Source organism: Carcharodon carcharias, chromosome 21 (assembly GCF_017639515.1).
Source record: "Carcharodon carcharias isolate sCarCar2 chromosome 21, sCarCar2.pri, whole genome shotgun sequence".
NCBI classification, from domain to species: Eukaryota; Metazoa; Chordata; class Chondrichthyes; order Lamniformes; family Lamnidae; genus Carcharodon; species Carcharodon carcharias.
In genome coordinates, this window is record NC_054487.1 from 35,942,569 (window position 1) to 35,969,364 (window position 26,796).

A 26,796-nucleotide genomic window follows, 5' to 3' on the forward strand; every position below is an offset into this window, starting at 1 on the left:
GTGAAAGTGGGACTTTGTCTCCACAATGACTGCGTGGTGGTCACTCCTACCAATACTGTCATGGACAGATTCATCTGCGGCAGGCAGATTGGTGAGGATGAGATCGAGAATGTCTTTCCCTCTTTTTGGTTCCCTTACCACCTGCCGCAGACCCAGTCTAGCAGCTGTGTTATTTAGGGCTTGGCCAATAGTGGTACTACCGAGCTACTCTTAATGCTAGACATTGAAGTCCCCCACCCAGAGTACATTCTGTACCCTTGCCACCCTCAATCCTCCCTCCAAGCGATGTTCAACATGGAGGAGCACTGATTCATCAGCTGAGGGAGGGTGGTATGCGGTAATTAGCAGATTTCCTTGCCCATGTTTGACCTGATGCCATGAGACTTCAAGGGGTCCAGAGTCGATGTTGAGGACTCCCAGGATAACTCCCTTCCGACTGTATACCACTGTGCCGTCACCTCTGCTGGGTCTGTCCTGCCTGCGGGACAGGACATAGGGTTGGTGATGGTGAAGTCTGGGACATTACCTGTAAGGTATGATTCTGTGAGGATGACTACGTCAGGCTGTTGCTTGACTGGTCTGTGAGACAGCTCTCCCAAGTTTGGCACTAGCCCCCAGATGTTAGTAAGGAGGACCTTGTAGGCTCGACAGGGCTGTGATTGCCATTGTTGTTTCCGGTGCCTAGGTCGATGCCGGGTGGTCCGTCCAGTTTCATTCCTTTTTTGTGACTTTATAGCGGTTTGATACAACTGAGTGGCTTGCTAGGCCATTTCAGAAGCATTTCAAAACATTGCTGTGGGTCTAGAGTCACACGGTTAGGCCAGACCAGGTAAGGATGACAGATTTAATTCCTTAAAGGACATTAGGACTTGTGTCCATTTCTTTGATCATACCTCTGTGACCACTTGGACATTTTTCTATGTTAAGGAATTATTTAATTCTTGTTATTACTGTAAACAATTTGGTCAAGAACCTTCTAGCTTTTCTGTTGGAGATCCTAGAGCAATTATGTGTCTTTGAGGTTCCCCAAAATTGATGTCATGCCTACACGACTTGTTTCCTGTTGTCAGCTTTGTCTCAGGGGTAGCGTACATGTCCCTGAGTCAGAAGGTTGTAGGCTCACTTCAGATACTTGAGTGCACAAACCAGGCTGATGCTTCGTTGCATAAATGAGGGAGTGCTGCATTATCTATTATCACGTCTTTCAAATGATACATAAACCAATACCCTGTCTTCTCCCTCAGATGTGGCTAAGTGATCCCATGGCACCACTCAAAAGATAGTGCCTGGCTAATATTTATCCCTCAACCAACAGCATTGAAACAAATCATCTTATCATATATCTCATTGCTGTTTGTAAAACCTTGTCATATACAAATTGGCAGTTGCATTTCCTACATTACAGCAGTGACCACACTTCAAAATTGCTTCATTAGCTTGAAAGTCACTTGGAAAGTTCTGAGGTTACAAAAGGCACTATGCAAGTACAAGTTCCCCTCTTGCCCCTCTTCCAACTCCACCTTCTCCTTTTGCACCCAACCTTTCAGCGTTCTCCTCCCCTCCTATCCCAGAAGGATTCTTGTAGCCTAAAAACACCCAATTTTCACCTTTTGTCAGGGAAAATTTGACTTATTCCCATCATAAACATGTAGGAAAATGCTCATGGATCATTTTCCATGGGATGCAATTGGACCTAGCACCATGAAGAACTCTTAGACAAACTAGATTGTGATATCTTTTTTCCTACAAATGCATTCAATTTGGGTTGATGGAGCTAACGAAGGTTAGTGAGGAAGGGATTGAAAGTGACACACAACAGAAAGCACGGAACAATGAACTAAACCCTGTTGGCTAGAGGTTTATTGTGCTTGTGTGCAATCTACTAGCCTACTCTATACTCACTGCTTTTCCTGTGGTCCCTGGGTACTTCAGTGACTTGTAGGCCTCAGCGCTCATTCGTATTAATACAGAACATCCTCCATCACATTATTCACCCCATGGTGTCTTTTTTTTGTTATTTATGTCTTTCTGTGCTTTTTTTGTTATCATCGTGATGGGAGAGTTTCATGTGGAAGAATTTTCCCAACTTTTGGAACTCAGTGTTTTCTTCAGCACTGCCAGGTCATTAGAAAGCTTTGTGACTGTTGGGTGTTGCACAACACAGATTTTATAGTCACATCCAATACCCCTGCTGCTTGATATTTATAAAATGGCTGCTTGCAGTGTGGTTTAGAGCATTGTTTTTGTAGGTGGAGGAAGATAAGTGATTGGGAATGCGATTGGAAATCACAGCGCTGGAGTAGGCAGGGGTGTTTACCTGTGGAAGGCATAAAACTAGGATTGAATAGTAAAGTTCTGTTGGTGAAAAATAAGATTGGAGTTCTGTGCAATTTTCATTCCTTGATTGAAAGATACTTATGACCTTTTTGAAACTTGATGAAATTAAATAGGTAGGACAGTGTCCGTGATCGTGTATAGGAGGAGTGGATTTGGAATGGCTACCGTTTGTCCCTTGATGATGTTTTTCTATGGAGATTAATTTTACATTAAAAACAACGGTGAACTTACATTTTCTATTCGGAATGATGGAGAATTTGAGGATTGAGCAATGATCCTTTTCTGATATGCTTTTCCTTCGGGTTGTGTGCACTGTACTTTAACTGAGAAATATTTGGGCTACAAAATAAATGGGTTAATGAACTTGTGAAAATAGTGCATGTGAATGTGACACAAATGTGTTAACCAGCTTGCTGAAAATAGCAGATAGAAGAATTTTAATCTCCACACTACCCCACTTCCCCTAGCTGGCATTAAATTGGAACATTTTAATAAATAGGTGATGGTGCAAATAGATTTATGTTCGACGTAAACTAAACTACAGCACATGAAGATATATAATAGGATTGGGTTTGCTTTCAAACATATAATCAAAATTTTTACACTTGGCCTTAACAAAATTGTTTCAGACATCATTTAGTGAAGCTCAAACAGAAAGACTATGTAAAATGCTGGATTTACATCTGTGGTAATAGTTGCTCATAGAAACTTGGGTGTTATCTGTTGAAAGAACAATTGAGATGCGTAGTTGGGCAGCTGAAAGATCTTGGAAAGAAGTTTGTAAATGATTTCCCCAGAGGCTAAGAAATGTTTAAAAGTTCCTCAAAACGCATGTTTTCAATATGCACTGCAGGCAGCTAAGTAAGTAAATACCACAAATACATAAACCTCTACATGTAATAAACTCTTTACTGTTCATCTGTTTAGGGTGAGACTTTTTATAATAGAGGACACAAATATATAAAAGCTAGAGGTGGAGTTGTAATCCTCCCAACCATAGGGAATGGAGTGGAGAAGCATTTAAAATTGACTAGCTCCATTTCTTGCTGTTCCCACTAATTCTCTATTTAATGCCACTGGCTTTGACAGAGGATAATGATCCTGCCGGACTAAAATGATGGGATCTCCTTTAGTTGCTTCTTGATGTTGTCTCCCATTTGCCTGCATACCAGGCATGCAGTGTTAGACATTCTTGGAAAGTGGGTCAGAAACACAGGTAAGCCATCCACTGCAGTAAACTGAGTTATCCCAGCACCTTTATACATATCTGCAGCTAGCCCGGTCTGCTCAAACAATGTTTCGTTGGACCTGGCCTCTTAAAGGCTCCACTGCACTTTCCGAGCCACCTTGTACAGTCGTTCTGTTTTATGTTGCATGTGACCTCCAATGAAAATACAAATCATCTAACTCAAGGAATGTTGGTAGATTCAGAAAAGTAGGGCATTGGCAAGCACTCCTCTTGACTGGCACAAATCAGCATAACTCAGTGTGGAACTTCGAGGCTTAGCTGCTCAAAGTAGGAAAGCATTCTGTTCTCTGGTAATGACTGCTTTCCTTGATATCTCAGGCTTACCTAAAATTATATATTTTGCTTGAAGTTAGATCAAAATGGAATCTTTCTTATATAACAGCTGAATGTGCAGGAGGAATCACTTTCCAGAGTTCAACGAGCAAGCTCTTGTCCTTAGCAGTCCTGCCTTGTGTAGATTCATCCATTTCTCAGATGGTTTTGGTGAGCAGATCAATCCAGGAGGGTGAAAGGAGTTGAATGGGGATTCATCTCCTCCAATCCTTGGTGATGCAGAGTGTGAGAGCTGCCATTTTCCTAGCAATACAGCAGTGAGATGTGTCCGTGTTCCCTGCTGGTCTTGGTAGAATTGCACTGCATCTGTTGGAATCATTGTTTTAATTTCAAAGTTTTAGATTACTGTAAAGACATTGGAGAAAATCAAATTATCTCTCTAACTTTGCAAAATGCCTTTTGAACACAATACACTATTTTTAAATTTTGTTCTGTATTATTTTGTTGCATAATTGGAATTTGGGATGTGTGTGTGTGTGGCCCGTACAACTGAGAGGTGGCTGCATTTTTAATTTGTCTCAATTGACCAGATGTAAAATGTGTAGCTTGTTCTATGGATTAGAGTGCTCTGTCTATAGGGCATTTCAAATTCAGCTCCTTGTTCTAAAATTCAACCGGTTTGCAGGCTAATTTACAGTTAACCAAATGAGCTCATTTCCAGAAGTCAAACAAAGCAAAAAAAAACATTCATTCCTCTATATGTTAGCGATGACTAAAGCAAGAAACAATTGATATCAATATAAGCTATGACACAAACAATTTTTCCTCCTTGTATTTGGAAGAGAGCTTGTGTTGGGTATAATACCTGCATTTACCTGGAATTTTCATACAAATTGGTTCAAATGTCAGTCTTTTTTTTCCCTGTTACTTTATTTCTTATGGGTGGAATATGAGTTAGAGAAAAAGGTTAATGCTTTCTGTCAGAACGGGTTGTGCTTCAGGAATAAATTGGAATCCTATAGAACCAAGACTGAAGGTTTAAAATCCATCTTCCACAGGAGTACGAGTATAAAAATGCCACTGGAAGAAATAGATTTCACTTCAAACGTGTGCAGATTGGGGAAGACATGTTTCTTCACATTATTGTTTAAAGTATCCTCATTCAAATAAGCAAAGAATTGGATTATGTTCTGCTTATTGTTTGTGAATGAAATGTATTTTCTGAACAAATCTGCCTGCACCCCCTCCCCCCACCATAGGTAGAATTGGTTGGTTCTAAGAAATGATGTAATGCTTGGCTAATGGACCCACTGCAGTACAGCATTTTTTTCTGATCATAGTCTTCAGTTATTTATAACCTGGATTTAATGGACCTGTTTAAAATTCTATCTTGTGCTGAAAGTGCACGTTGGGAATGTGTGTAAAGCTCATAGTATCCCCTCAGTACAAGGCCATAAATGTTGTCTGCATGGCACATAAGAGCAGTAGCTCATGACAGTTATAGTACAGGTATATACTGGGTTAATGTTCTGCTCCTAGGATTTATGCATGGCATAATAATTAGGAATCAGCGCTTCAGAATTTTCACTCATCTTCAGTTACAGAGTAAAAGGATAATGCAGATGAACTGTAATAAAATGGGCTTTAACTGTGCACAAATCAAATTCCACTTTCCCCACAATTTTATTATCTCCTAAATACAATAACTTGGGCTGATACCGTGTTCTGGAGACATCATAGCCCCACCAGTACTTTCTTCACCTATAAACCTACATAGCTAATGTCAGTAGAAAATCTGACCCTGGTGTCAATGGCCGGGATTTTATGTGCCCCTGGCATCAGGTGTGTTCGGTGGCGTGAGCAGACAATATGGCGAGAAGGCCAAAAACCGGTTTCACGACGTCGTGAAACAGTTTGTGATCGTCTGCTCAGCCCATTGATGGTGGGCCGCACTCGGGAACATTGTTGTAATACATCAGCATATCATTATTAAGGCCAGCCCGCCAGACTTACCCCACCCCCACCCCTTGCTGACATCATGGACATCCAAGAAGATGCTGGAGCCTGACAGCAAGGGGATCCTGGACAAACATCCATGGCATGCTAGGTGGATTCTCATGGACATGGCTTTGCTGTGAAGTAGCTCATGGAAGGTCAAAAGTCACTGTTGATGCTCACAACAGATAATGGTTGAGGGGGTTGGAGAGGAATGTTGACTGGGAGAAGTGGAGGTTCGGGGGTTGAGTTGGGGGGGGGGGCGGCAGGAAGTATGGGGGGAAGATGGCAACTGGGAGATAGGTGTAATGGTGTGGAAAGTGTAAGAGAGTTTGGAAGGGAGAAGAAGTGCGGAGAGAGAGGGAGTCAAGGGGAAGAAGGAGTGCGGAGGTGGAAGGAGTCCAGGGGGAGGAAGGAGTGTGGAGGGGACGGAGTCCAGGGGGAGGAAGGAGTGTGGGGTTGAGGGGGTGGGGGCGGGTGGTTGTGGGAGGATTCCAGGGGGAGGGAGGAGTGCAGAGAGGGGGGGAGTCCATGGGGGCGGAAGGAGTGCCTGGGTGGGGGAGTTCAGGAGGAGGAAGGAGTGCGGAGAGGGGAGGGAGTCTAGGGGTAGGAAGAAGAGAGGGTAGAGGAAGGAATCAGGAAGGAGGAAGGAGTTAAGCTGGAGGAAGAAGTGAGGGAGTCAGTAAGTGGGAGGGAGTGTCCTGGAAGAGGGTGATGGGCTTCCAGGGGGGAAGGGGACAGAGTGGGTGGATGTGCAGCTGAACATGCAAGGGCAGGGTCTGATTTGTGCATGTCTGCCTCCGGAGGAGTGAACTGAGGGTGGATGTGGTACAAGGGAATAGGGAGAATGACTGAGGGCAGAGTGAGGTGGGAGGGTGAGGGTTCTATGGTAGCAGTAGAAGGGATGGCGAGGGTGGTTGATGGGGACTTGGAGGCACAATGGACCCTGGAGGTGGGAAGGAGGTGGTCAGGGAGGTGAATGCGGATGGGCAAGGAAGGGAATGTGCATGTTTACCTGGACATCTTCAGAGGAAAAGGTTTGTGGCTCGTAGGTCATGGAGAGGAAGTGGAAGGTGATGCCAAGGGGTCAACTGTGATGGGTGAAAGGAAATGGGTGACTGGGGGAGGGGAAAAGATGGGGGATGCGAAAGTAAAACCGAATTAGCACCTTCATGCTGTCCAAATTGAAAGTGAAATGCGAGTTGTGGTGGGCGAGATCAGGTGCTGCATGGGAATGTGATCATTGGGTGGGTGGCGATGCAGGTCAGCTCAGATGGACAACTGAAAGCGAACCCCAGCAGGCAGCATTCAAAATGCTCAGGACATTGAGGTGAGTGTGATACGTGAAAGATCAGCGTGTATGGGAGAGTGTTTGTACGAGGCTCTGAAAGTCCCTGCCCCACACACTCTTCTGCTCCAGAGTCACTCGTTGGCCAGCTCTCCCTCTGCGATGACAGCAGATGAGGTTGAGCTTCTCACAGGTGAAGGGGTCTCGGAGGGAGAGGACAGCCTTAGATTCCTCTGAGACCCAGGGATGTCTGCTTCTCTTCCCTTTAGGTGTTCTTGAGAAGGAGCACCTAGAGGGACATTGAGGTGCCCCATTTCCCTCTCGCTTTGCCACTGCAGGAACTCGCCCATGGCTCTCGTGATGGAGTGCAGGTCTGTACACATCTCTGCATTCTGCTGGACCAGGGTCTCCATGGCGTCCACCATCCTCTTCATGGAGACCTCCATGCACGCACCTATGGGCACCACTTCATCAGAGAGCAGGTGGATGCACTCCTCTGACACATGTGCCACTCTGTTGAGGGCTTCCAAAAGCTCTGAGTGATGTTGCCCCACCTTTTGCTAACTCTCTAGGATGAGTTGGATGCCAAATCTAGAGGCTCATCATTTGACTAGGACCTCACAGATGCCTGATCCCCAGTTGTCCTCCGACTTCTGAGGAGTTTGCATGAACCTGCCTCCTGCTGCTGTGGCAGCGACCAACAGATTGTGAACCCAAACCTTCTCTCGATCTAGGTTTCAACAAGGTGTGTGTCTCTGCGCTGTTGCAGGGTGTGGGTAAGCGCTGTGATGGGTCTTCCAGGCTGCTTATTTCCAGCTCTTCAATGGAGGAAGTGTCCTCTTAGCTGGAGGTGAGGACGTGGATGGAGCTGAGAGAATGGCTGGCTGAGGGTGTCAGTCACTTGGCAAAGCTCCCTGTGAACCAAAGTAGAGATAAGTAGTGCATGGCAGCACAGTCAAACAGGAGAGATAGAGAGCACTCACATTTGTAATGAGAGAGGGATGTGTGTTGCAGGATCCTTAATAGAGTGTTTGCCACCGACCTCACCACCACAGCAGGCATGGTCTATGTCCGTGCCAGTTAGCGCGATGGCACACTCCTCAAAGTGAGTAAGGGGCCTAATGTGGGCCACTACACCCCATGTCTGGGACCTTCTCCTGCATGAAAACAGATGGAGAGTGTGAGAGCAGGACATGTGGCACTGCTTGGAATGTTTGTGTGGTGAGCAGAGCCATGGACAGGATCAGGACATGAGCTCGAGAGAGACTATGAGCCTGATGGAGATGTGAGGTGTGCGAGAGAGTTAGTGGTGTTGTCCCTTGAGATATGAGATCCCTGTAGATGTGTGATGGATTTGAGTTGAGAATGATGAGAAGAGTGAATTATTTTGGTGGAACAGATGAGACCATTCATCCTGTAGTGACACTGGGTGGCTGTCCTCTTTTGGAGGGCATTGGTGCTGACTGCCATTGCCTCCCAAGCCAGATTAGTGAGGTTGCTGCCCATCCTACGGCCAGAGCGGGGGTGAAGGACATCACGGCGAGCCTCCACTGTGTCTAAAAGGCACTGGAGGGAAGTGTCATTGAATCTGGGAGCTGCAGTTTTTTGCCTTTTGGGACCATCCTGTCTGCTGCAGTTGTGGGCTGGAAACATTGAGAGGTGTGCATGTAGCTGGATTTTAAATATGGCACCCGGCATGAAGAAGCAGCGAGTTGATGGTGTGGCAGGTGAATGGGAGCCCACCTGCCATGAAAACGGCGTGTTTCCCAGGAATGCATAATAAATGCGGCAGGTCTGGGACAATATGGCGTGAAAAGCCACCATTGTGCCTGGCGGGTAAAATGTTTTACCCGTACACTACCGCTCTTAGTGCAAATGTAGGAGATTAAATTAAGTGAATAACGGTGTGCCCAATGTCAGCAAGAAAACTTTCAGTTTAAAAATAGGAATGATGACAAATAGTGAATCACAAAAACACATTCCCTTGTCCCACCTCAATGTCCTGAGCATTTTGAATGCTGCCTGCTGGGGTTCGCTTTTCGGTGTCCATCTGAGCTGACCTGCATCGCCACATGATCACATTCCCATGCAGCACCTGATCTCGCCCACCATGATTGTCGTTCACTTTTGATTTGGACAACATTGTTATGACACAGCAGCTGGTAGAGGCTGAGTTTGTTTAAATCCCAGAGGGAAAATAAAACAAATGTCATAACCTATATTTTCAATTGTTATGTTTGAAATGCAGCTCTGAATTCAGGAATAAAACTACCAATCCTCAAGAGTTTTTTTTAATAAAACTAAATTAAACATTTATTAATTTAACAACAAATTAAACACATACTTGTCTACAAATTATTATCATAATAACTGTTAAACAAATTCCCAAATTAATCACTCCCAGGTAAATCTTCACCAAGGCAACAATAATCCATAGACTTTGAACAGACACCAGGCAAAGCACATTTAACCGTACGAATTCAAAATGAGGTCCCTTGCAATTTGGTTCCTTTGCAGACACAGTTGTAGGGTTTACAAGCACACACACTCCTCTCAGTTTATACCTAACGTTTCCTTTTGAATGTAAATTTTCCATTGTATTACTAGATTTTTAACTTTACCTCTCCTAACAATAATTCTGTCATTCCACCAGTTTTATTAGTAATATAAACACATTGCTTGTTGTCTCCTAGCTAGGTGTAAGGTTTTACTCCCTTCTTTTGAATGGTTTATTCAAGAAATGCAAATGTACTCTTTACCTTTTCCTCCTTACATTTATCTAATTAACATCTCAAAACTACTGTACATCAAAGCACCCAGACTAGCTCGCTTTAATCCAGTTAAGTCACACATAGACACACCCACAGACACAGACCCTGCTACAAATCCAATTTAAAAATAATTTCCAATAACATCATAGAAATTAATCTCTTCATGACAAGCATGATCTGGATTCGGTTTTTTGTGTGCTCCCCTGTCTTTTCCCCTCCCCCAGTCATCCATTTCCTTTCCCCCATCATTGTCGACACCCGCCCCTGCTGGCATCACCTCCCACCTCCCCTCTGTGACCTACCAGCCACAACCCTTTTCCTTCAGGGATGTCCAGCGAACATGCACATTCTCCTTTTTCCTGAAAATCCCACCCCCATCCACATTCACCTCCTTGACCACCTCCTACCTACTCACAGGGTCCATTGTGCCTCCAAGTCCACACCAACCACCCTCGCCGACCCTTCTAGTGCTTCCATCGATCCCTCACCCTCCCACCCTACCACATCAATCTGCCCTCGGTCATTCTCACCATTCCCTCCTACCATGCCCACCCTCAGTTCACTCCCCAGGAGGCCATCATGGACCCATCAGAGCACCCCCCCCACCCTTGCACGTTCACCTGGAAATCACTCCCCCCTCCAGAACCTTTCTGCTCCTAGAACCCCTCCCTACCCCAGCCTATGGAACCCCTTCACACAAGCCCTTCCCCCCTTCCTTAGTCTCCCTAAACCCTGTTTAGCTCCTTCCTGTTCCTGACTCCCTCAGACACCTTTAATACTTGCGCCATCCTTAGTCTTTCCACCCCTTTTATACTCTCCACTTGCCTGGTTGAGTTGCCATCTTCTCCCCTGTTGCCTCCTCCTTTCCAATATTCCCTACCCCCCTCCAAACCTCTCCCCTGACACCTTCATTCCCCCCTCCCAACCACACCACCTGACACCTCTTCCTCTCCCAATTGATTCTGGACCTTCCCTTCCCACCACCTCGACCATTAACCATTGTGAGCATCAACGGTGACTTTCCAACTTCCATGAGCTGCCTCACGGCAGAGCAACGTCCATGAGAATCCATTCAGCATGCCTTGGATGCTCCTCCAGCATTTTCTGCTCCCTGGATGTCCTGTATGAGATATGGCCAAATAATGGGTATATGCTCTGCTCCCAATTCTCTGCCAGTAAGATACTGGATCAGTGACTGGACTGTCTTGCGCCCTTGCCAAAGAGCTATACTAAACCTCTACCTCGTAATAAAGGTACAGAAACTCAGTAAAGTTGGTGAAAGTAACGTGTGTGCTGGCAATTTGTGCTGTGTTGCACTGCCCAATGTAATTCTTTCCATGGGAAAGTTGTTTTTGAGGTCCAAAATATAAATTAATTTCTTTTTTATGGTCTGAACTTTTTTTCCACAATGTATGTTTTTATTAACAGGTTCAGACTCGTTTCGAAAGTATTTTTTTCCCCAACTCACTTCAGGTTTCCCCTCCCTTCTCATTACATACTTCTGTGCCTAAGCTGTTCCCAGGCGTCTGCCAGCTCTCCTCTGAAAATTATCACTGAGAAATATGCAGGAAAAACTGAAAGAGGACGAATCTCCCTCTGAATTTTCTCTATCCTGTGACTATCAACTAACCTCTTATGTCCTCCCCAATGTTTTATAGCTGATTTGATGCCAATGATGCCATTTCAGAGCTCAATGCTCCAGTTATCACCCTCTCTTAACCTTGCACAGCTGAACACACATTCAGCAGCATGTAATCCTGGGGGTTACCCTGGACCAGAAACTGAACTGGACTAGACATATAAATACTGTGGCTACAAAAGCAGGTCAGAGGCTAGGAATCCTGCGTTGAGTAACACACCTCCTGACTCCCCAAAGCCTGTCCACCAACTACAAGGCACAAGTCAGGAATGTGATGGAATATTCTCCACTTGCCTGGTTGAGTGCAGCTGCAACAACACTCAAGAAGCTTGACACTGTCCAGGTCAAAGCAGCCCGCTTCATTGGCACCACATCATCAAACATTCATTCCCTCCACCACTGACGTACAGTAGCAGCAGTGTGTACCATCCACAAGATGCACTGCAGAAATTCACAGAGGCTCCTTAGACAGCACCTTCCAAACCCATGACCACTACCATGGAGAAGGACAAGGGCGTATGGGAACACCACTGCCTGGAAGTTCCCCTCCAAGTCACTCACTATCCTGACTTGAAAATACATCACCGCTCCTTCACTGTCGTTGGGTCAAAATCCTGGAACTCCCTTCCTAACAGCACTGTGGATGTACCTACACCACATGGACTGCAGTGGTTTGAGAAGGCAGCTCACCACCACCACCTCAAGGGCAACTAGGGATGGGCAGTAAATGCTGGCCCAGCCAGCGAAGCCCACGTTCTGTGAATGAATAAAAAAAAAAATGTTCCCCTATTTAAAAGGATCATGATTACTTGCAAGTTAGTTGCTGGTTGATTTCTTCTGGTTGTAACTGTGATTCTATAAGCGTTTGGTGCCTTCTATAGCTGTTTCAAGTCGCAAAGGTTGACAGCGAGTGGTGTGGCAGCTGCTGAAGGACTTTTTTTCTGACTTCAAAGCTTACAAATCATAAGAACATAAGAAATAACAGCAGGAGTAGGCCTTATAGCCTGTCGAGCATTCTTTGCCATTCAGTAAAATCATGGCTGATTCTCAGCTTCAACTCCACTTCCCTGCTGACTCCCCATATACCTAAGAGACCAAAACGCTGCCTATCTTAGCCTTAAATATATGTAATGCTAGAACATCCACAACCCTCTGTGGTAGAGAATTCCAGAGATTCACAACCCTTTGAATGAAGAATTTTATCCTCATCTCAGTCCGAAATGATCGTCCTCTTATCCTGAAACTTTTGCTTCTATCTTCTAGATACCCCAGCCAGGAAAAACAACCTCTCAGTTTCTATCATGCCAAGAATCTTCAGACTTTTACCTCTTTTCTAAACTTCAGAAAATATAGACCTAATTAACTCGGCCACTCATTTGGGACAACCCTTTCGTCCCAGGGACAAACCAGTTGTTTCCAGACATGCATGCACTAGTAGACATTCCCCTTGGAATACAACATGACTTGGATAATGAACTGAGGTCACACAGAGCAGAACTGGATGCTGGAGGAGGAGAAGAAGGACTTTCAAAAGGAGGCCATATCTGCTCAGGGCTTTCAGTGGGAAATTATTCTCCTTTCTGAGTCTCAGTGAGGAACTATGTCTGAGATGTCTGTGCTTCAGTAAGGATGTCTTCAGTGATATCGATCACTTGCATCAGCCACAACTGCAACTTCAGAATAGGATAGTGATGACATTGCCAGTGATTGTGAAGACGATCATGGTGATGAACTTTTATGCATCTGGCTCTCTCCAGGCTGGAGCTGGAGATAATTGCAACATCCAAAGGTTTGTCATCCACTGTCAAAGGTTTTCTATCAATGAAAACTAACTATATTTCATTCTCTTTTGCCAGTTGGAGTGAGCGTGTGGCTTTACTAAGATTGCAGGCTTCTCTCTGGTGCAAGGTGCATGAACATTGCTTAGCTGGTGCTGCGTGTCAACTTTGCCCTTTACCAGAACCAAAAGGAATTCCACTTCCTCACGTCCAGGTGGTGTGTGACCAGAGGCAATGAATCAGACAGGTTCGCCCGGTATCTAGGCAGCAGTCATGATGCCTTCATTCTATGGCAGTCAGCTATGCCTGCTACATTTGAACCGCCCTGCAAATCAAAGGGTGCCTACTGGCTGATGAGACCTGAGGACATGGCTGATAACTCTGGTGCACAAATCATACACATGCGTATAGCATGCTAATAAGGAAAGCCATGTTGCCACAAGAAATATGATAGAGAAGATCATTTGATGTGCTAAAACAATGCTTCCATTGCCTGAACCGTTCTGGGGCAGCTCAATAGTACTTGACAGAGCGAGTGTCAAGATTCGCATGGTCTGCTGCATGTTGCAAAACATCGCCATCATGAGGGGACAGTGCTTGACACCAGCCAGGTATATGATGAGCAGCTCAGGAGCCATTGCCACTCGCCTCGGATGGCGCCTCTGCAATCCTAGTAATCTGTTAGAGGGGAGATGAGTGGACTGCTGTGACACCCTGCAAGACAATTTGCACACTGTAATTCATAGCAATGAAGGCAGCAGCCTAAGCTTTCACTGCGGCACTCAAATTGTGCCATGATGGAAGCTGCAACATTGGCCATCAAACCCTGCATCTTGGTTGGGTCCATAAGTGTTTGAACAGAGTGGGCCACCACTTCCATGCTGGAATGGATCAGCTCCAAGCTCTGTGTAAAGTCCTGTGCCACACTGGTGCCATACACTTTCATGCTCCTTGACATTGACCACAGGCTTTCTGGCAGGCTTCCCAATGCACCAAGTGTTTCATTGTGCAAGCCCATCAGCAATCTTCTGTAGGTTGCCATATTGAAGTCCTCATTTGAGCCCTCTGCAGCTGAAAACATGTGCAACTTTGTCCTCTGGTGAGCTGAAACTTGTGCCCCTTTGTTCCCTGCCCTGACTGCACCCCCTTTGTGCCCAGCATCCAATGATTTTCAGATCCCACCTCTAATCTATCTTCCAGGACACAAGTGTCAGTATCTGAGCTGGTTTGCAAGTATAAAATCAAGTGACAGTACTGTTCCTCCATTGCATGGCCAGGTTGCAACTCTTAGGTATCTGAAAGGAAAAAGGTGAAAAGGTAAGATTGTGTTGTGGGCAGGAGGGGAAAGGTAAGTAAATAGTACAGGGGGAGTGTTCAGGTATGGGGAAAAGTGATAACCCAAAATAATATTCTTGTCAAGTGTTTGTCTACAAGGCAAGATGAAGGACCTTTTTAGTAACACTATTAACTGAGAAGATTAAAAGGAGTTGCTTTTGATAATAATTGGAGAAACCTTTCATTTTGCAGATGACAACAGGGATCAAACAGGTGGTGCTTTGTATCTAACAGATAATGAACACCAGCAGACCCCAGGAGGCCCTCTCTGTTCTGGTTCCGGAGCGCTTTTTTTTCCATGTCAGAATGTGTGGGATAATATTCCCAAATGAATCTTTGACAATCCTAATATGATACTACAACTCTAGCTGTAATAACAGATTTGAAAAATTTCCTGTTACTGAAACCAGTAAACCACTAGATAAAAATAATGGAACTTCAACCCTCCAACTCTGAGGCAAGACTCCTAACACTGAGCCAAAGCTAACACTGAAATTATAATATATGATAGGCTACTGTAGTTTTTCTGCCAGGCCAATATGAAACCTAGGAGCAGGCCATTTGGCTCCTTGATCAACAAGACCTCAATTCTGTCTTCCCGTACTATCTCTCTATCCCTCGATTCCCATCGAATCTCAGTTATGAATGGTTGACCCCTTATTCCATGATCCTTAATTCTAGAGTTCTCAGACAGGGGAAAATCCTCCCAGCATCTACCCTGTCAAACCCGTTAAGAATCTTATATTTCAAAAATCTCCCATTCACTCTTTTAAACTCTGGAGAATAAAGGTCTAGTATTCTCAATCTTTCTTTATAGGATAATAAACCCCATTGCAGGAATCGGTCTAATGAACTTTTGTTGCACTCCCTCCAAGACAAGTATTTCCTTTCTTAAGGTGGGGAAACCAAAACTCTATACTGTACTCCAGCTGTGGTCTCACCAGGACCCTGTATAAATGTTGTAAGACTTTTTTTACTCTTACTATCCAATCCTTTTGTAATAAAATTTACCATACTACATGCTTTCCTAAGTGCTACATGTTAACTTTCTCTGATTTGTGTACAAGGACACCCAGGTCCCTCTGAATAGCAACCTTTTCCAGCTTCTCACCATTTAGACAATATTCTGCTTTTTTATTTTTCCTAGAAAAATATCTAACTTCACATTTCTATCACATTCTTTCTCTTACTTAACCTGTCTGTATCCCTTTGCAGCAACTTTGCATCTTCCTCCTGACTTAGTTTCCAGCCTAGCTTTATATCCAGTACAAACTTGGATACATTACAGTCAGTCTCTTTTTAGATATATATATGATCCTTGTGTTTCCCTACTAATTACAACCCAAAAGTGACCTGTTTATTACTAATCTTTACTTTCTGTTAACCAATTCTCAATCCATGCTAATATATTGATCCTTTGTGCAATACCTTATTGAATCCTTTTTGAAAATCTAAGTACACTACATCCTCTTGTCCACTTTATCTACACTGCTAGTTACAATCTCAAAAGACTCTTCAGCAAATTTGTCAAACACAATTTCCTTTTCATAAATCCCTGTTGACTCTGCTTAATCATGTTATGATTTTCTAAGTTCCCTGTTAGCATGTCCCTATAATGGATTCTAGCATTGTCCCTGCTACTGATGTCAGGTTAACTGGCCCATTTTGCTCTCCCTCCTTTCCTGTACATTGGAATTACATTTACTACCTTCCAATCTGCAAGAAGATCCATGACAAAAGAAGCCAAAAAAGATAAATATTTAATATTTATAATTTAATAAATATAAAGAGGGAGCAGAAGTGCTCCTTTGTGGTGCCCTCCCAAATGGAAAGCTTAGGACTTCCCTACCTCACATTCCTCCCCTCCTCCCCACTCACAGGACACATCAAATCCAATTCTGCTGCTTGACTCTGTCAATGGTGACTTCAGCATCATGTCATTTCCATATCAGGAATGCGGCCAGTGGGATTTCAGGTCTAGCTGGCAATTAAAGTCAACCAGGCCTCATTCTACTTCAGTTGGGTGGGAAATTAACATGTCAGTGTGGTTTTCTGATGCATTAAAATCCAGGCCTCTGATGTTTTAAAAGGGAAGGAGTACTGAACTGGGAAGTGCTTTCAAGGCATTTCCCCTTTTTATATCTACCATGGATTTCTTTTGATCTATGAAGCTTCCAAAGACTAGATCTTTCAGGCTAGATAGAGATCCTGAGTTACACTAAACTGGCATCAACTAAAAGTTCTATTCATTGTAGTTATGAAATGCAAATTTATGTCAATCACATTCCTGATCAATAATCTAGAGCTGCTGTGCATTTATTCAGCTGAGTACCACTGTGTTAATTTTTAATTGTCCATACAATGATTTATCTTCTCAATAGATACCCCAGTTTCATGAGTCATTTACAACCTAGAAAATGGATGGATAACCTGCTTGCACACCTCTGCTTATAAAGCCATTAGGAAATGAGAAGCCTTCAGGTGGACCTCTGAGATTTTCCTTTCCTTCCACAGGGAAACTTCCTTGCCTTTTGCAATCTGTGCTTTTTCTTTCCTTGTCCCAATGGCATGCTTCAATTGGTGAATTCATGTTGGGAATTGCATGTGTAACATACTGGCCCAAGGAATGGAAAACCAGTCAGCATATCTCTCTAGAACAAAACTGAAATTAAAAGCTTTTTTCTCGTTAATACTAAAAAAAAGTGAGAACTCTTTCATTATGAATGAAGTCATACCATTTATCCTCTTTTGTTATATTCCTTTCCTTGAAAATAGTTTTTATTGAACTAAAAATAATAATGAGTGCATTAGAATAGACTGGAATTTCTGTGCCACAAAATGTGGTGATTGTTGGGTTACTGCCCATTATTTGCAAAAATGTGTTGTAATCTGAAATGGGGAATGAGGGCACATGTAAGTTAATCATTTCAATCCAGTTGCTAGCGACTGGTTGAAGGGCAGCATTGGTGAAGATCTTGGAGCAGAACATTCAAAGCTCCACCTAATTAAGGAGAAGTTTGAAGGTATGCACCTGAATAACAATAATGAAATAATTAAAATCAACTCAAAACGTACATGCTCACTTGACGTGGTTTGTTCACAGGAACAAGCCTGCTGCAGGAGTTGGTGTATTTGGTGAACCAGGATGCTGACCCAGATGAGATCGGAATAATGAATATTGATGAGCAGCTGCCAGTGCTGGAATACCCTCAGCCCGGCCTTGATATCATTAAGGTAAAAGTAGTTTAACTGAATGTGTTTGTATTCATCTCAGGTGTGAGTTTGAATCACACTTGTACAGCAATTTCTAATCACTCCAGCTCCTATTCTCCTGCAAAAATCTTTTGCTTTCTGGGTATATCTCTCTTTTGATCTCTTTCTCTTCTCCATTCCATTTTTTCTTTCCCTCTGCATCGGTCTTTCCCTTTCTCCTGTTTTGTTGATGTGCCTTTCTTGCATGTATGATCTGTGCTTGGTTCTTTTTGCTTTTTAGTGATTTCCTACCAGCTGGGCTGGGGAAATCAACTGGGTAAAATACAGGCGCTGGACCCTGTTTCTGGGAAGCTCTGGACCGGATGTCTGCCGGACTTGGGGATTTTATGGATTTTGGGTCCTGTACTTATAACACACAAAATATAGTATGAAAAATAAAGTTACAAACAATAGCGTCCTCCCTTTGTGCTCTCACCTCATTACAGTTGGTGAGCCACTGAAGCTCCTCAGGACCCATGCGTCTCCTACCACATTCAAATTGCTGCACAAAATCACAATTAATGACCCCCCTTTCAGCCTGAAGTGGATCAAAAACAGAAAATGCTGAAAGATCTCAGCAGGTCTAACAGCATCTGTGGAGAGAAAAAAAGTTAATATTTCAAGTCCGTATGACTCTTCTTCAGAGCTCTGAAGAAAAGCCATACAGATTTGAAACGTTAACTTTTTTTTTCTCTCCACAGATGCTGTTAGACCTGCTGAATTTTTCCAGCATTTTCTGTTTATGTTTCATATTTCCAGCATCCGCAGTATTTTGCTTTTAGCCTGAATTGGATACCTGCCACTGACCTGAAGGCTCCTGTTCTTGCTTCATAGCCATCCTGGGGAAATTTGACCAGTGATGAGAAGACAGGCAGCCATCTGGATGTATTCTCCCGGTATTTACAGCCGGCATCGCCGATTGTAGCAGAAGTAACACTTCTAGACTTCTTTTACAAGGTCACCTGTCAGTTATGCTTCTTAAGAAGTAGTGGACAACTGGAAGAAGAGATGCAGTAGAGCCTTTCCTGAAACCAAGGTAACAAAATATCACATAATGAGGAGAATCAAATAAAGAATAAAAGGGTTTGCACTTCAGTTTCAACTTACCGGTTTTCGGGTCCTTCCAGATTTTGGGACACCGGATAAAGGATCTGCTACCTATATCCTAATGATTGGATACTGGTTCTTTGTTCATGCCCTCAGATAGAGAAACTGTGGATGAAGAAGCAAAACCCAATGGAGGGAGAAGCTTTAAGAAACCTATTCAGTTGATTTTTTTTTTGTCTTTAGGAACTGACATCCCCTCGCCTCATTAAGAGTCACCTGCCATATCGTTTCCTGCCTACAGACTTGCACAATGGACAGTCAAAGGTAAAATATTATCTGCGTCAAGTATTTTTAGTGACAGGGCTGAAACTTGTCAATGTGAATAGTTTTCTTTTAACTTATCAGTTGTTTAATATTTATATTAGTTCATACATTTTGGAAATCAACTTCAGTTTGGATATGTATTCATAAATAATTTTTCTTTTGAAATGTTCCTACATTTCTTTCCATTTCCAAATAGCCGTGGATTATTGTGGGTACAGGTACTCATAAAAGGGTGGGAGGTGGGGCAGGGGGAGGTGGGTAGTGGATTTGGCAGCAACTTCCCTTCTCCTATATCCTTTGGAAGACATGTGCCATATTACCATTCATAGTCTACCAAGCTTGCAGTATTCACTGATGTAGATTCAGCATTACCCCATCTTTCCTTTGCTTTCCAGTAAAGGAATGAAAATGCTAGGCCAACAATCCACTTTCCTTCTGGTGCACAGCCTTTGTAATTGATGGGGAAGTGAATTAGACTAGGAACTGGCATATCTGGGCTCCAGTCTTTCCAAATAAGCCTTTTCTGCCTCAAAAAAAAAAGCAAGCAGCAAATGGGTTGGGACTCATAGGCCAGAAATTGCAGTTTCACCCACCTGGCAAAAGAGTAGCAGGCCAATATACCAAATAGCACTAAGGCTGTGGGGTCGATGCCAAAGCTGCAGCCTAGCACTTCACTGGATGTGGAGCCTATGGATCTTCAGGCTAGTTATCCTTTAAGTTCTTTGAGCTTCCACAGAGCAAGTAAATGACTTCTATTAAAATAGAACTCCCTAGGTGAATCATTGGCCCTATTCATGTGGGGAAGTGAATTGATTGAACTGAGGAGATCATCGCGTTGCAGCATTCTTAGACAATGGCTCTTAAATAAGGGATTGTAGCCCTCAATAAATAAAAGAGCATTTTGTTAGGATATGTAAAGGGTCAGTGGTTAATGAGACAATGATGTTTGTGATGATGTAAGCATAACATCAGGGTCAGATGACCAAGAGGCTCCAAGCGAGCAAGACATAGAGCAGACTATCTATAGGAACAGATGCCTACCATGATGTCTTTATAACTATTTCTTAATAAATAGTTTCAAGAAAAACCGAAAATCTCAAGGCATTCTTTGGATAAGGGAAACCTCATAAAGACATGGTAACACAGCAAAACAGGATATGGTCCGACATGCATCAAGAGTCCTCTGCAATCTTGTTGTCTAAGATGACAGTTTTCAGTTAGCCTGGATTTTCTAGTTAGCTGCAAGCCTGACTAGAAGCAGGGTGGAGTGTGACAACTATCTGTCCAATATGATGAAAAGGAACCAAAGGTAACTCTTACAGCATTGCACTGAGGGTGAACAGTACAGATGTTTCTGGAACTGATATATGCTCCAGTGAGGCCCACAGTGCTACACAATGGACCTCCTCTGTGTTATACATATCACTAGAGGAGTCCATATTCAAGTTATCATCTATAGCACACTACCTAACATGATCCCCAATGCCTACGCTGCTCTTTTAAATGTTGGGCCAGGGAGCTGTGGATCTCTAGGCTGCAATGCTAAAGGCTTCCTGACCCTAGACCAGCAGCATCCTACCATAGCCTCACTTTTGAAAAATATCTCAAATGAGTTCTGTCCAAATTCTAGTTGCTCGTTGTTGATCCACCTACTCTCCCTTTCACACAGACCCAAACTTTGGGACCAAAGTTTTGTTTTCAATGTGATTTCATTTAAAGAAATATATACTTTGTACTTGTTTATCTTTTTAAACTGGGATGCTACTGATGTGACAGGTTACAATTTAACATTTTATTTTTAGTTTCCACCCAAAGATATATGTAGATTTGTTGCACAAGTTTCTTTCTACAGGTTATATGCATGGCCAGAAATCCCAAAGACTTGGTGGTGTCTTACTACCAATTTCATCGTTCTTTACGAACAATGAGCTACCGAGGAACATTCCAGGAATTCTGTCGGCGGTTCATGAATGATAAGCGTAAGTGTTAGAATTACTTCATTAAATCGCTTCAGCTTGTTCAAGAATAGAAGGTGTTCAAAAGAGTTTTCAATCAGGCAGCAGCATAAATTGTTATTCAGCTGAGATATAGAACATGAGTGCCGCTCCAACAACACTCAAGAAGCTTGACACCATTCAGGACAAAGCAGCCTGCTTGATTCGCACCCCATCCATAGGCATTCACTCCCTCCACACAGTGGCTGCAGTGTGTACCATCTATATGATGCACTGAAGGAACTCACCAAGCCTCCCTAGACAGCACCTTCCAAACCCATGACCACTACCATTTAGAAGGACAAGAGCAACAAATACATGGGAACACCACCGCCTGCAAGTTCCCCTCCAAGCCACTCACCATCCTGACTTGGAAATATATCGTCGTTCTTCACTGTACGTGGGTTAAAATCCTGGAACTCTCTCCCTAACAGCACTGTGGGCTATACCACATGGACTGCCATGGTTCAAGAAAGCAGTTCACCACCACCTTCTCAAGGGCAAATAGGAATGGTCAATAAATGCTGGCCTAGCCAGTGACACCCGCATCCCATGAATGACTAAAAAAAAAACATGAATTTAAACTTGCAATTCACAGACTTGCTAGCTTAGACTTTCTAATCAGTCACAATTGATTTTTGGGAAGAATGTAGACAGAATGAGTTCTTAAAAGTGACAATACCCCCTAACTGTTAGATCTACACCTATTCATTTCTGGTTCTGGCTTTGATAAAGGTAAGATCTTAACCTTAATATGTCGATGAAAGTCCAGTTAATTCACTTAGATTTATTTCATTTAATTTTTGGTATTACTTCCAAAATAGTCATGTTACCTATGTACTGAATATGGACACCTAGGACAGTTTAGTAGCATACAGAAGTGGAATTTAAGAATCTTGTCTGAAGATTGTTTTGACAATTATTGTGAGCCAGCCACATTTTCCCAATGACTCAAAGAGCATTATGGAGGTTTCCCCTTTAGCAATCACCCTCCTTGTGCTTTTTGAAGGAACAGCAGGTCCAATAGAAGTTTTTAAGCAGGTCAGACTGTACCTGAGACAGATGACAGATATTGACAGGCTCAGTGAAGTGCCCGCGTTAAGATTCTGGTTACAGTTAAAGTTTGCAACTGCTGATAGCAACAGTTTTCTAGTTAGATATCAGCATAAAATGAGTCTTATAAGAAAGAATACAACAACACACAGTACAATAAACTGATGCAGTAACAATAGTGGAGAAACTGCAGTATGAAAAATCAAATAGAGAACCAATGTAGAAATCTGTCAGTCTCAGCTTTAAGAATCAAAGTGCTTAGCTCAGCTTGGAAGTCCAGGGGTGCCCATTTTAAATAGATGAGCAGTCCTACAGGAATTGAGTCCAAGAACTTTGTAGAATTCATTGTGGGATCTACTTGAATAAAAATGTCTGGAATCGGGATTAAATGAGGTACACGCACACTCCTAGTATGCTTCCAAAAACATTTAAAAATCGGATTGTAGTATTGATTGCCTTGTAAATTTAGTGCTTGGGCCTACTTACACAATTTCATAGGATGTCTGCACTGAATTTGCTGCAGCATTGCATAATCAGTTCTTAAATTTATGAAGTAGCCTGGAAATTATGGTTTTAGGAGAAAATTCGGGATACTTAAAAAGTTTGTATCAAATTTCTCTGACCGTTATATTATTGAACATACTAACCCATGGGTAAATGTCTCTACTAGAGAGAACAGGTCGAGGAATTTGATGCAGATGTATTACATTTTTTAAGATAATTAAGCACAGCATAATTTTAAGACTGGATTCATAAGCAGCTACCAGAGGTCTTGATTTCAGTTTTGTTTACCAACATAATATTAAAAGGAAAACACTGCACAAAGTTAAATTTATTGCTGACTTCTTTATTCATTCTAGGAGAATGATAACTTTATCTTCTTATCTGAAGTTCTCTCTGAGATTTCTAGCTTGTCTTTCAGAAGTATTAAATGTTGAATGTTAAATTCTACAGAGTAAAATCAAGGATGGATCAACAAAAATATTTCTTACTTTATAATAGTTTTTTTTAAATAAACTACAATATTGTAATTTTATCTTTGATTCATGGTGCAAAATTGTCTCTGAGGGATCCTCAAATATTTAATATGTTAACACCAGAGTTTCTAAGTTGTTAACATGTCTGTCACTCTTGCAGTGGGTTATGGTTCATGGTTTGAACATGTTCAAGAATTCTGGGAACATCGTATGGACTCCAATGTCCTCTTCCTTCTTTATGAAGACATGCATAAGGTGAGTCTTGTGTAGGTCACTTTGTTTGGGATAGAATATGACTGAATATGAGCATAGCAAAGTGATTTTAAAAATGTGAGTGGCAATATGTAGCCTTTCCAACCCATATGTCCACCTTGAAGAAGCATGAGAATCTATCAAAATGACTTTGGTAGTAAGAATACGAAGGCAGACATTTTTTTAAAGGCATGAAACTTGTAAATATCGATGTTCAGAGAGACTTGGGTATAGTTGAACAAGGAACACAGAGTTAGCATGCAGGTATAGGTATAGCAAGCAACTAGGAAGGCAAGTGGCATGTTGGCTTTTATTGCAAAGCGATTGGAGTACAGTAAATCCTCATCTATCGTCGCTTTGTCAAATATCATTTTGCTTCAACGTTGAGTCTGAAGCAGGGTGAATGTATGCATTGGACTTTCATAGTGACTTTCAGCATAACACTGTTTGCATGTTATGTGGACTAGGCCACTTTCCCGTGATCTGGGCAGAGAGAGAGAGAGGAGTCTCGAGGTAAGATAGCTCTCATTTTCTCAGCAGCTTGTTGGAAAGAAAAGTACAATGCAGTATAGGATTTAATTGCTTGCAGGAGGAAAGATGAATTGTGACATTCAGCCTGGAGTTGGTCACTGTTGTGCTTATCCTGCAAGCTTCTCTTGATTTTGGAGAGCCAGATGTGGATCTTATGAAACTTTAACGGATGGAGGTAGAGTCGCCATTTTGAAATTGTTTGAAGTCGTTTTGAAGCTTGCGATTTAAGCATACAGGTAAGAATCCTTCTTAAACATTAGTCAAAAATGGCCAATAAATGATGGTAGTGAGTCTAGTGCTACTAAGAAAAAAAAAACTATCATTTTAGAAATTAATTTAGCGGTTTTAAAGTGTTTTGAGGCCAGAGAACATGCAGTTGATATCGGGATAGCATTTGTGCTACCCATCACAATGGCAAGAACAATTCATGATAATGCTGACAAAATCAAAGTGTCACACCTTTAAGTGCCACCAAGATTAAGTTGTACCAGAATTATGGAAAATATGGAAAGACTCTTGACAGTCTGGAATGGGAAGACCGAAACTGATGCAAGGTGCTTCTTAGTATGATGGCCATTCAAGCGAAAGCTAAAAGCTTGCATGATAACTTAAAGAATGAACAGGGCAAGAGTTCACATTCGAAAAGTTTTCATGCTATTCGTGGTTGATTTGAATGTCTTAAGAGGTGCTGCATAACATCAAAGTACCTCGGTGAAGTGACTAATGATGATGGTGAAGTGACTAATGATGATGGTGGTGACTAATGATGATGGTGAAGTAGCTGATGAGTTACCTGTCAATTTGAAGATGATTACTCACTGAAACAAGGGTTTAACTTTGATGAGTTAGAGTTTTATTGGAAGCGTATGCCATAAAGAACTTAGGAGGAGAAAACTGCACCAGGATTTAAACCTGCCAAAGATTACTTAAATCTTCTGCTTGGTGGGAACGCTGCTGGAGATTTCAAGTTTAAGTCTTTAGTGATGTACCAGTCAGAGACACCAAGGACTTTGAAGAACTAATCCAAAGAATATCTGCATATCATTTGGCATTCAAATAAGAAAGTCTGGATGAGGGGATCTGTCAAGAATGGTTCTCTGTTTATGCTCTCCCTTCTTGGAAATAATATTTTGCCAGAGAAAATGTTGATTTGAGGATATTGCTTTTCCTAGGTAACGTCCCAGATCATCCTGTCAGCCTTGATAACTTATTGGAAAATGTTAAGGTATTTTCTCTGCCACCCAATGAAGTCCTGTGACTTCATTGCTACAGCCCACGGATCGAGGGCAATAGTGACTCTCAAGGCCAATTATTTATATCATACCTTCTCTTAGCTCATCAAGGAGAAAGATGGAGAGAATAAGTCAGCGATCAGGGAATTTTGGCACGCCTATAATAACCTCACGGACATCGACAATATTGTTGATTCATGGGATAAAGTTACATTGTCATCAGTGGTTGATTCACAGTTAGTGGGGCCCCGTGCTCAGCTTCATTTTTGGGGTAAAAGCAAAATACTGTGGATGCTGGAAATCTGAAACAAAAACAAAAATGGTTGGAAAAACTCAACAGGTCTGACAGCATCTGGGGAGAGGAATACAGGTAACATTTCAAGTCCGTATGACCCCCCCCCCCCCCACTCCCAGGACCCAAAGCTGAAGCCAAGAAAACAAATAAATTGTTCATTGATTCTTGCAGACTCACTCTCTCCACTCACCACCCTCACACTCTCTCCTTCTCTCCAATACCCTCACTGTCTGTCACTTCACCTGGGGTCCACTGCTCCCTGCTGCCTCATCTGGGGTATGTCCACTCCCACACCCACACACACACAATCTCTCCCTCTCTCATACTCCCAGGCACTGTGTCTTTTCATCCTCACCATGCACCCCCATCATCCCGTTCGCATCATTGCATCCAGCCTCTTCTGGCCCGCAGTGAGTCTCAGCATTCCCCCACCTGCTGCTGAGCCTGGCACTGTCTCCCCTCGCCGCCCTGGCCTGGCACTCTCTCCCATCCCATTTCAGCCTGGCACGCTTTCCCCTCCCACCCCGGCCTGGCAGTCTCTTCCCAGCTACTCCCCCCCTACTCATTCACCGGGCCTGGAGCAAGTCTCTCTCTCTCTCTTGCTTTCTCCCGAATACCTCTGTTTCTGGAGCCCTCTCTTGCTGCCAGTGTTGCTATTCCTCCAATCACAGACTGCTCCTTTTCAATATTTGTTACTGATAGGTTCACTCGTGAGCTATCAGCAGCAAACATGGGAGAGCAACAGCCTATGATTGGAGGAGCACCTTCTTTAATAATCTTCCGCTGCGCTTACTTCGAGGTTGGGGTTGGTGGGGGGAGGTTGGGGTGGGGGGGTGGGGGGGCGGTGTTGGGGGGCTTCACCCGTGGACCAGTTTGGACAAGCCTGTTCTATATTATATCATACTAATCTTAAATCTATATTCAAACTAAAATAGCAGCAGTCATTAGGCTGAATTATCTTACAAAGCTCTCAGGTATATAATGCATCCTTCATTTTGGGGCCCCCTGTCATTTTGGGGTCTCAGCCGTGACACGGTGTGTTTCATTGTAAATCGCTGGTTCTTATATCAATGATGTGTGGCTTCAGTGTGTCAACAACTGCAAGAGGCTTTGACAATGTTGTCCCTGAAGTTCAGTAGGAGATCACCACCTTAGCAACGGAAGTTGATTTTGA

The 26,796-nt window shown here is 43.0% G+C and overlaps 1 protein-coding gene across 1 annotated transcript in view; it reads left to right on the forward strand.

Annotated features, from left to right (window-relative positions):
- sult4a1 (sulfotransferase family 4A, member 1) overlaps window positions 1-26,796 on the forward strand; it is a 59,466-nt gene that overhangs the window by 12,542 nt on the left and 20,128 nt on the right. The window contains exons 2-5 of the mRNA XM_041216161.1: window positions 17,769-17,899; window positions 19,208-19,288; window positions 21,141-21,267; window positions 23,473-23,567. Of these exons, the coding sequence (XP_041072095.1) occupies window positions 17,769-17,899; window positions 19,208-19,288; window positions 21,141-21,267; window positions 23,473-23,567 (434 nt within the window). The remainder of the gene's footprint in view (window positions 1-17,768; window positions 17,900-19,207; window positions 19,289-21,140; window positions 21,268-23,472; window positions 23,568-26,796) is intronic.